The following is a 14176-nucleotide window of genomic DNA, read 5'->3' on the forward strand; positions in this document are numbered from 1 at the left end:
TGAGAGATTGGAAAAGGGAGAAATCGTCCCTTTCGAGCATCACTCAGTCAACAGGTATTTTTTTAAAAGCATTTATAGTGTGCTAAAGGCCCTGTGCACAGCACCAAGAATACAAAGTCAAAAGCAAACCAAAAAAAAGTAGTCCCCACTCCCAAGGAAAGTACATTCTAACTGAGGAAACAATATAATCTTCAGGTACATAAAAGATCTCTGTTGAAGTATGTGGAAGGTGATCTGAAAAGGGATAGCATCTGGAGGTAAGGGGACTGGGAGAGTTCCCCTGCAGAAGGTGGACTCTGAGATGAGTTTTGGAAGAAGCCCAGAACACTGAGTGTCAGGAGAAGGGAGAGGACACAGTGGATGGGGGTGCAGAAGGAATCATGCCATTTTCCTGCTGGACTCCTGCTTTCCTGTAATCCTGACCATTCCCACTGGTAGGATCTGGTATCAGCCCATTTATTTGATTTCCCAATCAATCAGTAAGCATTTTTAAGACCTTAAAATGTGCATTATACTAAGTTCCAAGATCACAGAAAAAGGAAAATTCTTGCCCCTACCCTCAAAGAACTCACATCCTTATTGGAGTAACAATATAGGTATATATAAGATATATGCAGGATAAATTAAAGTAATCCCAGAAGGGGATTGAGGAGACTCCTGTCAGTCATAGGAATCTGGAGAAAGTAAGAGATGGAAGTGAGAATAAGAACATTTCAGCAGTTGGGAGGGGAGAAGAAAGGGAGTGTAAGAAGGCGTGAAGAGAGGTGTGAAAAGCTCTAAATGCCCAATAGAAGACTTTATATTTGATCCTGGGGATAATAGAGAACCAGGCCAATCTACACTTTAGGAACATTATTCTGGCAGCCAAGGTGAGATTGGACTATAATGGGGAAGACTTGAAACACGGAGATCAATTCGAAGGCTATTGCCAGTAATTTGCTGACAAGGGTATCTGGAAGAATGAATGAGTGAATGAATGATAGCAGCCCTCAGTAACAAAAGTTAATAAGCAAGTAGAATTTGCAGAAGAATCTTCTATGAATTTTGATATTATTTTTGACTCATCTAGGATTTCACTAAAACCAAATGAATGCCCACAGAGGAATAACCATCCTCTTCCACCTAGAGAACCATCTCCACAGACCATTATCTGCAGGACCACAATCGGAATGTTCTTATAATTAAGGTTCGCCAACAAGAGTCTCACATGAAAAAACTATCACCAACCAAGAAGAGACAAGTCATGATTGTAACAAATTAATATAACCAGTAATCCATTCATTCCATTTACCTTCTTTCTGAGAATTCTGCCATCATCCCATAATCCAGAGCAGCATTAATGCTGCTAAAGAATCACTATTTAACCCTATTATTTAAAAAGCAAATCTGCACCACAGATTCTTCTGTTTATATTGTGTTCATGCTCTTTTCAGATGAAAGCATCTAAAAATTGCATTGAAAGTACCATGGGACGGCATTCACCTCTATTCACCTAAAGTTGTATTGCTGTATGCAAAGTCTATAGTCAAAATCAAATTGACTCCAGCTTTGGAAAGAGAAGGAAACCCCAGAAATTGCATTGTAATACCTCATAGACAAACCACTCTAGCCTTCATGCTGACATACTTTCCACAGGAAGGTTAAGGGTCCTGCAGCCTCAGAAGATAAAGGATCTATCCCTTCTGGCCAAAAGGGATCTTTTGACAACAGGGCTAAGCCATATTTTTAGGGCAAAGTAGAAACTTGTAGTACCACCATACATTTTCTTTTTAAACACCTACTTTCTGTATATAAATAGCAAATTTGGGGGCCTGTTAATCTGGCAACCTTCTAAGCAAATGCACATATTTAAATATATTAGAGGAAGGGGAAAACATTTTTAATTTCTCTTTTGGTATACATTTATTGTATGAAGTTAAAAACAGAGCCTAACGCACAGGTGGTTTAAAGTGCTTTTCTGCCATCTGAAATCTCTGCTTGCCAGGGTACATGGGGATGTCACTTAAGGGAATTGGGCTTATTCAGTATGTAAAATGAGGTTGGCATGAGTTCAGGGGTTTTGTCTGTGGGTTTTACCCAATTATCTATTTTTTTTTTTAAATTAAAAAAATTCTCTTAAGACCTTTTGGATTTTTTTTTTTTTTTTAGTTAGAGTTTTTAGATATATATTAAAATGTTCTGGATTTTACTATTATATGTTACAGATTTTAAAATACTCATTGTTGCTAATATTTATTTCTTAATAGAGTATATAATCATTATTCTTATTATTACATATGGTGATGATTCTTAATTTTGGTCAAGAAAGAATCTTCCTTGGTGAGAATGAAATACTGTTAATTTTTTAAAACCTATATCGAGTTGACTGTGTTAATCTCACAGCATTACTATAAGCAGCAACAGTTTGGATCTTATATACATAAGTTTCATCCCTTTCTTCTTTCTGAATCTAGATAAAATATCAACACAATATAGTACACCAGAAAATTAGCATGGTATGGTTAACACGAAATTAGATTAAGTAGGGATCAGTGATATTGCTGTTTATAAATAAATATATTGATATCTGTATTAAGGTTAAATACACTCATTCACACTTAACAATAAAAAAGAAATAATTTTTCCTGGATAATTTACACAGCAAAAAATATTAGTGCTTTAGTCACTTTAGTATCTAAGTTATTGGTATTTATAAAAACATTCAAAGTTATTTATTAGAGATGGTTTAAGTTACTGAGGAATTTAATGCACTCAAGATCCTGATACATGTTTTTTGAGCCACTATATATTTGTATTTTTTTAAAATAGAGAGGGCAATAAGAGACAGAAATGGTATGACCTTTGCAGAACCTGTAGTGATCAGTGAATATCAGATCACAAATTTACCCAGCTTTAATTACAGGCAAAAAAAAAAAAAAAAAAATACACACACACATAGAGCAGCAAAATTAGCATTTTAATATAGAAATATTTTAGGCTTTAGGAGAATTATGATAAATCTAATGTTGCCTGGTGAAGCAAAGAGGGGATATTACAGAAAACTGTCTCCTTAGGAATATTTGTTTAAATAAAGGCAAACAATACTTCATCCTTATCTTTTTTGGATAATTATTGCTATTTCAGGCTGTTCTTTGTTCCAGGTTTAAAATACCTTCAGTTTTCCAAAAAACTGTAATTGGCAGTATTTGTTTGCTATAAAACTACCAGAAGAAGAAATCCTGTTTGCTTGGCACTAACAAGATAATTATTTTAGGGAGAATTTTTGCTCTATAGATACAGTTCACTCTTGCTATGGCTTTCTGCACTTGGATGCATTTAGGTAGTCTAGTTTCAGTTACAGTATATTAAACCAAATCCTTTTCAGTGGTTGAGGTTTGCCCACCTGTCTACCCTAAAACACCTGCAACATATGTTTGCATAACCCTGCAATGCTTTGCCTTTTGGGTCCTGAGAAATTCCCCTAGAGCTTTTTGCTTATAAACAGCTGAGCAATTCGTTTTTCTAATGACGGTTGCTTTTCCCCTGGCGTTGAGGCAATAACATATTCACTAAAATAAGAGTCTCATTTTTCATCAAAGAGAAACGTTAGACATCTTTTCAGAGTGCTGTTTCCCCTTCTGAGTCGTCTTTTTTTTTCCTTTTCTAATCTGGCGTAGTAAAAAATAGAGGGTGGTAGCAGGATACTGGGAAAAACAAAAAACTAAGTAATTCTTACCATATACAAGTCTTCCCCTCCTTTTTTCCTTATGCCAGCCACAAAGTTAGACCACAGACATTTTCAAAATAAATCAACTTTTCTATTATACAGTCAGCTCTAAACTCCTCATCTCTTTGAATCTAGAGGATGATACTCATCAGAAAAGCTACAGAAATAAGAGTGACTTTCCTCACAAGAATGATCTCAGTTAAATGGTGAAGGCAACAGTGCATACGCCAAACATTACAAAATCTAGCACGTGGATTTTTTTTTTAATTCAAAATAAGATTTAAAAAATAAAAATAAGATTAACTGTGAAAAAGCAATGTATTTCTTTATTTCCAGATATGGAGTCCTGCAAAGGCCTACTTGAATGTAATTTTTCAGATAAGGTGTTTTGTTTATCAAGAAACATAGTGCTCATCCACACCTACTTTAAATTACTGTATCAACTCTCAAAACAACAAAGCATTCCCCCCCCCCTTTTTTTTAAAACATCTTATTGTTCTTAATAATGTTTACATTCTGGTAAAACTATTATTTTGATTTCATTGTTAAAGGTGTCTCTACCTGTCCACAAAATATGTGCCTGGCTAATGCAGAAAAATTAGTTGGATATTTCAAATAGACCTTTTTACATATCTGTTCTTCCATTGTAATATGACAGTTAGCACAATTAGTTTTCATGAGTTCTATCAGGGATCACTAGAGTATTGTTTTGTTTTTCCCTTTTACTGAAAATATCTTCTGTTTTTCTAGACTTTATTGTTAAGGGTCCTTTTAAAAAATAGTTGAACTCTTCTGTAAGAGAATCTAAAGCTAAAGGAAGTGGGAGAAGGGGGTGGGAATACTCTCCTTTGAAGCTCAAACCTGTTTTGGCGGAGAGATTTCCAATTGAAGTCAAGCAAAAGACTAACTCTTCTTATATAGGCTGGTCCTTTTTAGTGAGTAAAAAGTAAATGCTACAGAAAAGTTGGTTCCCAGTACCCACTTTCATGTTTTAATAATAGCCATGTAGTTAATGCCACAGATAATTTCCATCATGCATTCACTGTAAGTAAATTAGCCAAAGCATTTTAGAAATCAAGTGAGAAATAAGGTTGATTTTAGTTTTTCTTCTGAGTCTCATTGCTCTATGTGATATTTTCTCCTCTTGCCATCACCAAAAAAAGGCAGGTCAGTTTCCCCACTTACTTTCCAAAGAAAGCCTCCTTGGGATTTCTTGCATTTTTATCATAACATAAAACAAAAATGCTCAAGATCAAGAAGATATCCAAAAGAGTAACTTTTTTTTTTCCCCCATACTTTGGAAGTAGCTAAGATAGAGCATACCTCTACTAATCCTATCTGGAGGTTCTATGCAAGAAAAGCAACACTTATTATTTTGCTTGTTGACAGAAAACCTAAAAGACTTTGATTTACCCTTCTGAGTTTGGGACAGATTTTTCTAATGTTTATGTTTATGCTAGAGACTTTAGCTATGGGCATGAATTTTATACCATATTGATGATGCCCTCTCCTAGCTGTTCATTCTGCTCAAACTATAATATATCATTAGTTTGGATATGTTTAAAGAGTGAACTTTTCACTGTTATTTACTACTCATCACAAGGAGAATTAATTAGAAAAAAATTCTTCAAAGTAGAGCAGAAATCTAATAAATTCTATACACTTTTTAAATTAATTTTTTTTAATCAATTAGAGCCCCTTGGTGTGAAATGATGTTAAAAATAGATCTTAAGTGGCAGCTAGTTGGTACAATGGCTAGAAGTGCCAGTCCTGGAGTCAGGAGGACCTGAGTTAAATGTGGCCTCAAACACTTAACACTTACAAGTAGTGTGACCCTGGCTAAGTCACTTAACCCTGATTCTATCACCCCCCAAAAAAAAACAAAACACGGTAGTTCTTAATTACTCCATCCAGATAAAGACAACTCTGAGCACAGCAAGTGAATAGAAGTACCAGAGTATGAACATGAGGTAAATTAGTGAAGAATGAAAAGATGTAGTCCCTCCTATTAGGACCCTAATAATTCTAGAGCTTATTAAATAGGAGCAAAATGAAAATGAACAATTCTTAGTCTAGCTGTAGGTCTCAGTGGCATAAGCTGAAAACTGGACTTTCTTTTAGGACACTCTGTTTAATAGGAATCCTAGATTTATTTATCAGTGATAAATCATTAAGTTATGTGGAAGATTTTTAATTTGGAAAAATATATGTCAAGAATGCTGGAACTATTTGGAACTTTTACACTGTACATAAAAAGAGGGTTGGGTAAAGAACTCTACATAAGCTTTCAAGACAGAAATATTGAATTTTAATTCCTAAATCTGTCAGTGATTTGGTTGTTTAGGGCGAGGTTTTTTGAGTGGAGGTAAATGTTTGTTTTTTACATTAAGCTTCAATCAATGTTGAGTATAGGAGGCAGATTGGTTGCAGAACATGCTAGTTTCTCAGTGTGTTCATAGATTATTTACTTGCCTGTATGTATTTATATTTAAATAGTGGTATTGTCTTAACAGGCGTCTTGACACCGTGCAATAATCTTCAGCCATTGTCTTACATTTTAAATTCCATTTTTCAATATCTTCTTTTTCATTCTTCTCCACTTTAAATAACTCTCCCTTTGATACCAGTAAGCCTCTGAGGAATTTAAATAGGCCCTAAATGAGAGCAATACTTGAATCTCATTCATGTGTTCAAGTGAGATCATTATTTTTGATAATCATTCTAAGTACTTAGATCAACCCTTGGTACCCTTGAGTTGCTTGTCATTTCTTGATAAATAAGTTTTAATGCTTTACATGATCTCTTTCAGTATTTTTAAGCAAAAAAAAAAAACCCACAAGATTATATTTTGTAATATAATCTCTTTATGTATCAGAATTTAAGTTAAAAGAGGAGCTTTTTTTATTATTTTTGCAAAAGCATGTTGTATTTGTATATAGTGGGAGTAAAAAAAAAAAATTTAGCCATAAGTGTAGATACCATATCAATGATGCCCTCTCCTAGTTGTACATTCTGCCAAACTATAATGTGTCATTAATTCTTTTCACTGCTATTTACCACTCATCACAAGGAGAATTAACCAAATTCTAGTGGAGGGAATTTTTTTGGATAATTCATGAATGTAGCATTAAAGACCTGCCAGTGGTTTTAACCTTTCTTGCATTTCCATTTCACCGAGGTTCAGGTTATCATCAACCACTGCAAGGAAACCTGTGTAATTCCTAGAGATGGAAAAGTTGCACTTAATGGGATGGTAGTCATGGAATCATCTGTTATCTTCATCAAGGCAATTCAGATTTGATTATCTTAGAACTCAGTTGAATACCAAACCAGTGGAATAGTAGATAGTGAAATCAAGAGATTGTCATTTCTGTTAAATTGATTGGAGTCAGTTTGGTAGATATATGAAAGGTACTTTTTTTTTTTTTTTAACAGAAAAAGAATAGGGCAATTTTGACCATTAAATCACAGCTTGTTAGCTTGATGAATTACAATTATTTAACCCTAACATTTAATACTCTAGCATTATATTCCTCTCTGAAGATGTTAACCTACATGAGTTCTTTGCATTAAGATAAATTGTGCCATTTTATATAGAAGTAGATTAAAAAGCAGTCTTTAGTAGAATTCATTTCCTTTTAATCCCTTATGTTTTATTTTCTATATTTAAGTACATTCTTTTATGTATTTTGAGAATGGGTCCATGGGCTTCCCAAGACTGCCAGAAGGGTCTGTCATGCAAAAAAAGTTAAGAACCCAGCTCCTGACGCAGAGGTCGTGGAGTTTTTGGTGGTTTTGTTTTATTTTGTTTTAAGCAAGAAGTTTAGTGTGTGGTAATCTCAGATGAGCTTGCTTATATAGATAAGTAGTTGAGATGTAGGAGGTTTAAAAACCAAAACCCTTCCTAGTTTTACTTTTCTTTAAAATATTTTATGGAAATTTATAATTATGGTTTTAAAGAACCATTCTTTGCTTCGGTTTTTATTTAGTTGTTTAATTGGAAATATTTTTGTTTAAGAGGTATTCTTTTGTTTAAATTTCATTTGCTTGTGAAAAGCTTATGTATGAGAAAAGTGATATTTTTATAGATTTCCAAATATGTCAACTATTATAATAGCCTCCTAACTAGTCTTCCTGCCTCCAGTCTATCTGGGCACTCTCCGATCCATTCTTCATATTCTTTCAAAACTAGCAATTCTCATGCCAAGGGCAAGCACCCCAAAATGCCACAAGAGACGAGGAAGAGAGGAAGGAGCAGGGAACCACAAGCAAAGTGGAGCTTTAGAGCACCAGGCGCTTTATCCGGATGAAAGACCCAGATACTGGTCCCCAACACACCTCCAGAGCACCAGTGGGGGAGGCTGGCTCCAGGGGAGCGGTGGGAGCATCCTCATCATACCTGGAATGGGAGCCTGGGTAATCTTGCTTACCAGGGGCTGAGATCAGGTTTTGCTTTCCACTCTCATTACTCTCTAGATCCCATGGCCCTGGGGAAAAGCCTTAGTGCCCGTCCCAAGTTAGCCCCGGCTTCGTGCCATGGTAATTGTCCCGATTCCCTCACTTAGCCCCTTCCTCCATCCAGGCTCTCCAGCCTCCTCGGCCATCCTGGACTCTTCCCCCAAAGGCCCTCTCCTGTGTACTCCCCTCTCCCTCATCCTCCCCAAAGTCACCTGGGCCTTCCCTCAGGTGCCATCCGACCTTGTGAACCCCTTTCCTGACTCAGGTGAGAAGCTTGTGGCCTGCCTCTGTGCCCCAGCGTCGGCACCCCCTTTGATTGACACTGAATAAAGGGGGGCGCCCCTTTCCTTAACACCCAGAGCGCCTTTCTGGAGTGTTTACAAATAGTGGAGAGTCCCAGAAAAGCAATTCCTTTGCTGTTTCAATGAAAACAGGCATTGGTACATTGGCTCGTGTGAGGTGATGGTTAAAGTGCTAATGATTGCCAATGCCTACCACATTTTTGGCACGCATCAAACGCTTGAAAATGAAACTGTGTGCCACAGAAATGAGTAATTGTAAAAGCATGGCTGCATTCTGCAGCAGCACCTCAGCTTCGGGAGAACCAAAGGCTCTGTCCGCCATCTAGTGGGCGTAGTGTGCGTGCTGATCCTCCGGAATCCTCCTCTAAAGTTATCTTCTACATCTTGTCGGCACTCATGGATCGGGAGGGTTTTGTGGGTTTTAAAAGGATTGGCCTTTTCCCAATTGTGTTTTTAAATCAGTATCTCAAAATATGTATGGCAAAAACCTGTAGAACAATAACAAAAGTAATGAATTAATACATTTTCCAGGTTTTCAATCACTAAGACAATCCTTAGGCTTGCTAACAACTATCCAAATGAAAGCCAAATATTATGCTTTTTACTTCTCTTTATTTCTCCTTGATTAAACAAAGATACCAACATATCGTTCTATTTCTGCCTTTTTAACTATCGATGTGCGATTTGTTTTGAGCATTTTCTAAATACTCTTTTCTGGACTGTTTTTGCTTTAGAGAAACCCAAGGCCAGTGACGCACCAGTTCCAACAAAATTTAGATTATTACAAGGCATGTGGAGCAGACCTAATGAATAAAACCAGGTAAGCACTCCCTCTGCCCTGAATGCTGTTTTTTATTCAAGCCATTGTTAAAAACTCTCCTCTATACTAAGTAAAAGATGATAATTTAATACACTACAGTTAAAGTTCTGACATATGTGACGTTTTAAACCATTAAAAATTAACAAGTTAGGGGCAGCTAGGTGGCACGTGGATAGAACACTCAGAAGGACCTGAGTTCAGATTTGACTCTGACTAGCTAACAAATTGTGTGATCTTGGCAAATTATTTAACCCCGATCTCCCCCCCTGGAAATGCAAAATACAAAAAAATTAACAAATTAGCATTACTGTTGAACTGAGACATTAAATTTTTATGCTGTCAAATTAATTTTTTGATATAAAACAGCTTAACATTTCTAAAGCTAAACCCAGGCTAACTCATATGGACTTAAGTAGTCTATTTCCAAATATTTTTGGATTGATGGAGACAAAGAGGCAATTCTACCACATATTTTTTAAATTATTTCTATAAAATTGGGCCTCTAGAAAAGCACTAGAGCCAAGACATGGACTTGTTAACATTCACCAGGATCCGTGGGCCGTCCCTTTAGAATCAGAGAGGAGCTCGGCAGCTTCTGGTCCCAGCCCTTATCTGAGGACAGGTGAGGGCACGAAGGCCTCTTGAGGTGAATGAAGTATCTTCCCAAGATCATGATTAAGAAGTATCAGAGCTCACTTTATACCCAGGTTTTTGGATTCCCCAACCAGCACTCTTTCTGTTGGACAGCACCAGTTACAATTATCATCTAAACATGGGCATATTAGTCTTGTTGTAAAAGTTGAAAATGTTTTCACATGTAACCATGTAAGTTAAAAAAAAAAAAAAAAAGATCATTCTGTTTCCCTTTTGTTCCTCTTTATTCCTTCCTCTTTCCTGTGATATGGGGACACTGTTTCATGGCATTTGAACTTCATTAGAGGGAAATGGTTGTAAGAAAATAGTAAAAATGAACTTAGAATTTAGGCACGCAATTTGTTCCCATAAATCTGTTTTTCCACTATATTCTCATGTGTTAATCCAGTTTTTGGTGGCAGTGTCCCATATAATTCACATTCAGACCAACCACTGACAGATGAGTCATCACTAGATTTATTTTCTTTATTTATGTGTATATATGTTCTGGTTGGCTTTACTAGATTTTATCTCCCTGCTAAGTTCTCACCCCTTCCCTGACTTCCATGCCCCAAAATATTAGTACTTCCTATCCACTTTAACAGGTAGGAAACTTCTGTTATTCAAAGTCAAAAAGCCATATTTCTTTTCCTTCAAAGCACTTGTCCCAGGTCTGTGTGGAAGATGCACAGACGAGGTTCCCCAGAGCTTTTCCTGCCCCCTCTGTACTTGTAGCCATGAAATTCAGCCCAAGACTTTTCATCTCACTATTACTCCCTACATCCCGCTTGGTGAGGCTTTCGTTGGGCTATTTTTAGCTCAGGATGCTCAGATCAGACCCAAACCAAATTGGAACCAATGAGTAGAGCTCACATTTCATATTCACTGTGTCCTCCGTAGATCTAAGTCCAAGTACACGGGGCAGAAAGTGGCCCAAGCAAGGGGAATGTGGAGAGGCCGGGGAGGGCACAGGAGGTTCCCCAAGAAAGGGCCAGGAAGCGTCCCCAGAAGGAGTTGGGAGCCCAGGGAGAGTGATGCCCACTTCTGTGGGATGGCCTTCGCTTAGCCCGGTGTCGCCATATAAGGGAAGAGGAGTGTAAGGGTGCCATGTGATCTCCCGGATAAGAATATCACCCGAAATCAAGAAGCCTGATTTCTCTTCTCTGCTTTACCATGGATTGCTATAATTAAGTCTTTAAAGCAAGTGCCTAGGTATTTTAGTGATAGGCTATTACATACATGGGGACTACACAGCATACCCTAATTTTACTTGCTGAATAAATTTCCTTAAAAGACACACATGCACACACATGCACAGCCTTTTTCCTCATCATTCCATTAACTCCAACTATTAAGAGGGACAAAAAAGATCATTTTACATTTTAAATCTTGTTAGTTTTTTTCTCAAATAAGCAAAAGCTGGTTTTATAAAAATGTCTAAATTGTGACTAGACTTAGGAAATACCTATTTAATTTTTAAAGGTTTTAATTTAAGAGTCTATTGCTACTAAAAAAGCTGTACTGAGTATGCATAGCACAAAATTTCTCTACATTAAAAGAGAGCAATCTCTGATTAGTCCCATACATGTACTGAAATTAAGGAGAGGAAGAGAATACTTATCTTCCCTAATGCATCTGTACATTACTTAACTTTAATGGGTCTAACGTTTTGAAGAGATGGTACAACACAACTTTTCAAAATATCGGGTTCCTTTATTCATCACAGGATCACAAAACAAATGATACATCAGCTGCCCAGTCCCTATCAGGAATCCCTGGAGAGCCTGAGCTACCTCAGCTGCATCTGTTTATAAATGAGGTATAATACCAAGGACTTCCTAAGCCTAGATTCATGACTGGGATCAGCTTATTTCAAGTAAGCACTAGTAGGCAGGACACAGAAGAAGCTTGTCTTTATCCTTACACCCAGAGGGACAGAATTCACAACACCCCTCCCCCCAACTCTTAGCCATCAAAGGTTAGCTTAAATTAAATACATTACCCCAAGACAGTACTGTATCTCAAGGTGGGGATCTTGCCCAATCCAGGACTCTGCCTTTCTGACCTAAGCCTTGCCTCGAAGGCCATCCCATCTGGCTCAAAGGCCTGTGATCTCACCTGAGACACACTTCTTGGTTTATAGGCAGAGCACTGGGAGGTCCATTTCATCTTTTCTATGGGATATAGCCAGCAATTAGCCTCTCAGAATTATTTAATGTGGATGAAAAGCTCTAGAAAAAGCATGTTTGTGAATTGATGTTAGTAGTGATTTCATGGAGAAGTTTCTCCTCTGGTGTTTTCAATATATTATTCCCATTAACAGTTAATTTTATAAAATCCCTTTGCTCTTCAGTCAGAGGTTTAGAATTTTTACCAAAGTCTTACAAAATGGATGAGAAATACACCTTATTCTACATAATAGTTAACATATCCTAGGAGAATTTTCTATTTAAAAAATAATTTTGTGAAACCAGTCATTCTTTTAGGATATAAATAATCCTCTCTTAATTTTCTGTTGAATAAGCCTGGCTAGGTTTGGTTTTGTTGTTGTTTTTTGGTTTGATTTTTGTATGCAACTGGCCTTAAATCAGAGTGTGTGTGTGTAGTTTTTGAATAGCTAAAAAGGCAAAGCGAATCATTTAAAGATTTTGGTTGTTAATATCTATCTTCATAATTAGTCAGTATTTTATGTTTTAGTGTTCATGGTAGTTAGACCCACAATTTCCCACTTTTCCCCCTACTTTTCTAATTCTTACTGTTCTGTATATAGTATAGTTTAGAGAATCGGATAAGGTTAAGCATCAGGAATGGGAGCTTCTACACATCCAGAAGCTTGCCTTGTTTTTTATTCTCTCTCAGATTATATAACCCTCAGTATTAATAAATCCATAGCTAGTCAGAATTACAGAAGACACCGAGGGCTATTTAAATGCAATAATATTATAGATTAAACTGCTTTAGGTATAATAGTCAGGTTCAGGCATTACTAATTACATCAGCATGCTATCAGAAATATCTAGGAGTTGTGTATTTTAACTCTTACATCAAAGATTTTTATTTTTTTCCCTTCAAAAGAAGAAAAGTACAGCCATGTTTCTTGCCTCAATATAGGCTCAAATGTCCCATGGAAACAGAAATTACTTGAAGTAAACCATCACTTCATAAAGTCACGTGGCTTCCCAATCTCTTAACATCGAACCCAAGACTCCTCGGTCCAAATACCACGCACTTTCCAGATCACAACATTGCCTCTTAACATCTCACCACAGTTCCTAAAAGTCCCAGGAGGTAGAACTTGAAACCCTGAAAATATGAGTATTTGTATACCCAACAAAACAGGAATTATCGTAAAGCTTTGTTAATTTTACTGATTGGAAAATTGACCAAGTGTAGTATTTCACTTACTTCCCCCAAAATACTATCCAAAGTATACAGGTATCATTCTGAAAAGAATTAAAGATTCAGTCTGAACTTTTGCAACAATTAATAGAAATTCTCTTGAATTTGAATTATTCAAAGAAAAAAATTTTAAATTTATTTTAGTGATTACATATATAATCTTAAAAATGTAAAAGTTTTCTTTTTAGTCAGAGCATGGAGAAATTGCATCATCTTTTTAGAACTTGCTTTGAAATTGTGAATCTTAGGTCAATGATACTTCTGGTTAAATGGAGTTTCCTAGAAGGTCATGTTTCTCATATCTTCATACTCTTGAATTTTTGTCATTTCAGACACTTCTGTGGATAACTTTTTCACAGGAACACAAGCAATACTCATTTTTATAATTTAAAAAAATGGATATTTCTATCTTTAAAAGACTTGTTTATGTTAAATGTCTATTACCTTATCTAAACTAGTTTAAAAGTAGCAAATATAAATATTTACTTCATCCTTTTACAACTTTAGTAGCTTGGATTAATTCAGTAAGCTTGTTAAAATTAGTTCCTCCAGACTTAACATCTTCCAATTTAAACTTATCTTTTTAAACAATGGGAGAAAAGAGGACTCCGGCTATTTTATTCAACTGAAACAATCTAGTCTTCTCATCTACATGTGGGTTAGCATACTTTCATATTGTTTACCTTCTGAATTTTGTAAAATAGAACAGGAACCGTTTGTGAGATCAGTTCAGGGAGGGAATTGTCTATAAGTGTAGGAAATGTTCAATCCAAGCCCATTTTTTCTTAAGGGGAAAATTTATCCTAATAATTTTCTGGTGTTTATTTTTTCAGAGCTATGTAAACAGAAAAATGATAT

At 36.1% G+C, this 14176-nt stretch overlaps 1 protein-coding gene across 1 annotated transcript in view; it reads left to right on the plus strand.

Annotated features, from left to right (window-relative positions):
• Positions 1-14176, plus strand: part of TBC1D5 (TBC1 domain family member 5) — a 578427-nt gene that overhangs the window by 483570 nt on the left and 80681 nt on the right. Inside the window, exon 21 of the mRNA XM_074269720.1 lies at positions 9201-9286. Coding sequence (XP_074125821.1) covers positions 9201-9286 — 86 coding nt within the window. The remainder of the gene's footprint in view (positions 1-9200; positions 9287-14176) is intronic.

The sequence above is a fragment of the Sminthopsis crassicaudata genome, chromosome 5 (genome assembly GCF_048593235.1).
Source record: "Sminthopsis crassicaudata isolate SCR6 chromosome 5, ASM4859323v1, whole genome shotgun sequence".
Taxonomy (NCBI): domain Eukaryota; kingdom Metazoa; phylum Chordata; class Mammalia; order Dasyuromorphia; family Dasyuridae; genus Sminthopsis; species Sminthopsis crassicaudata.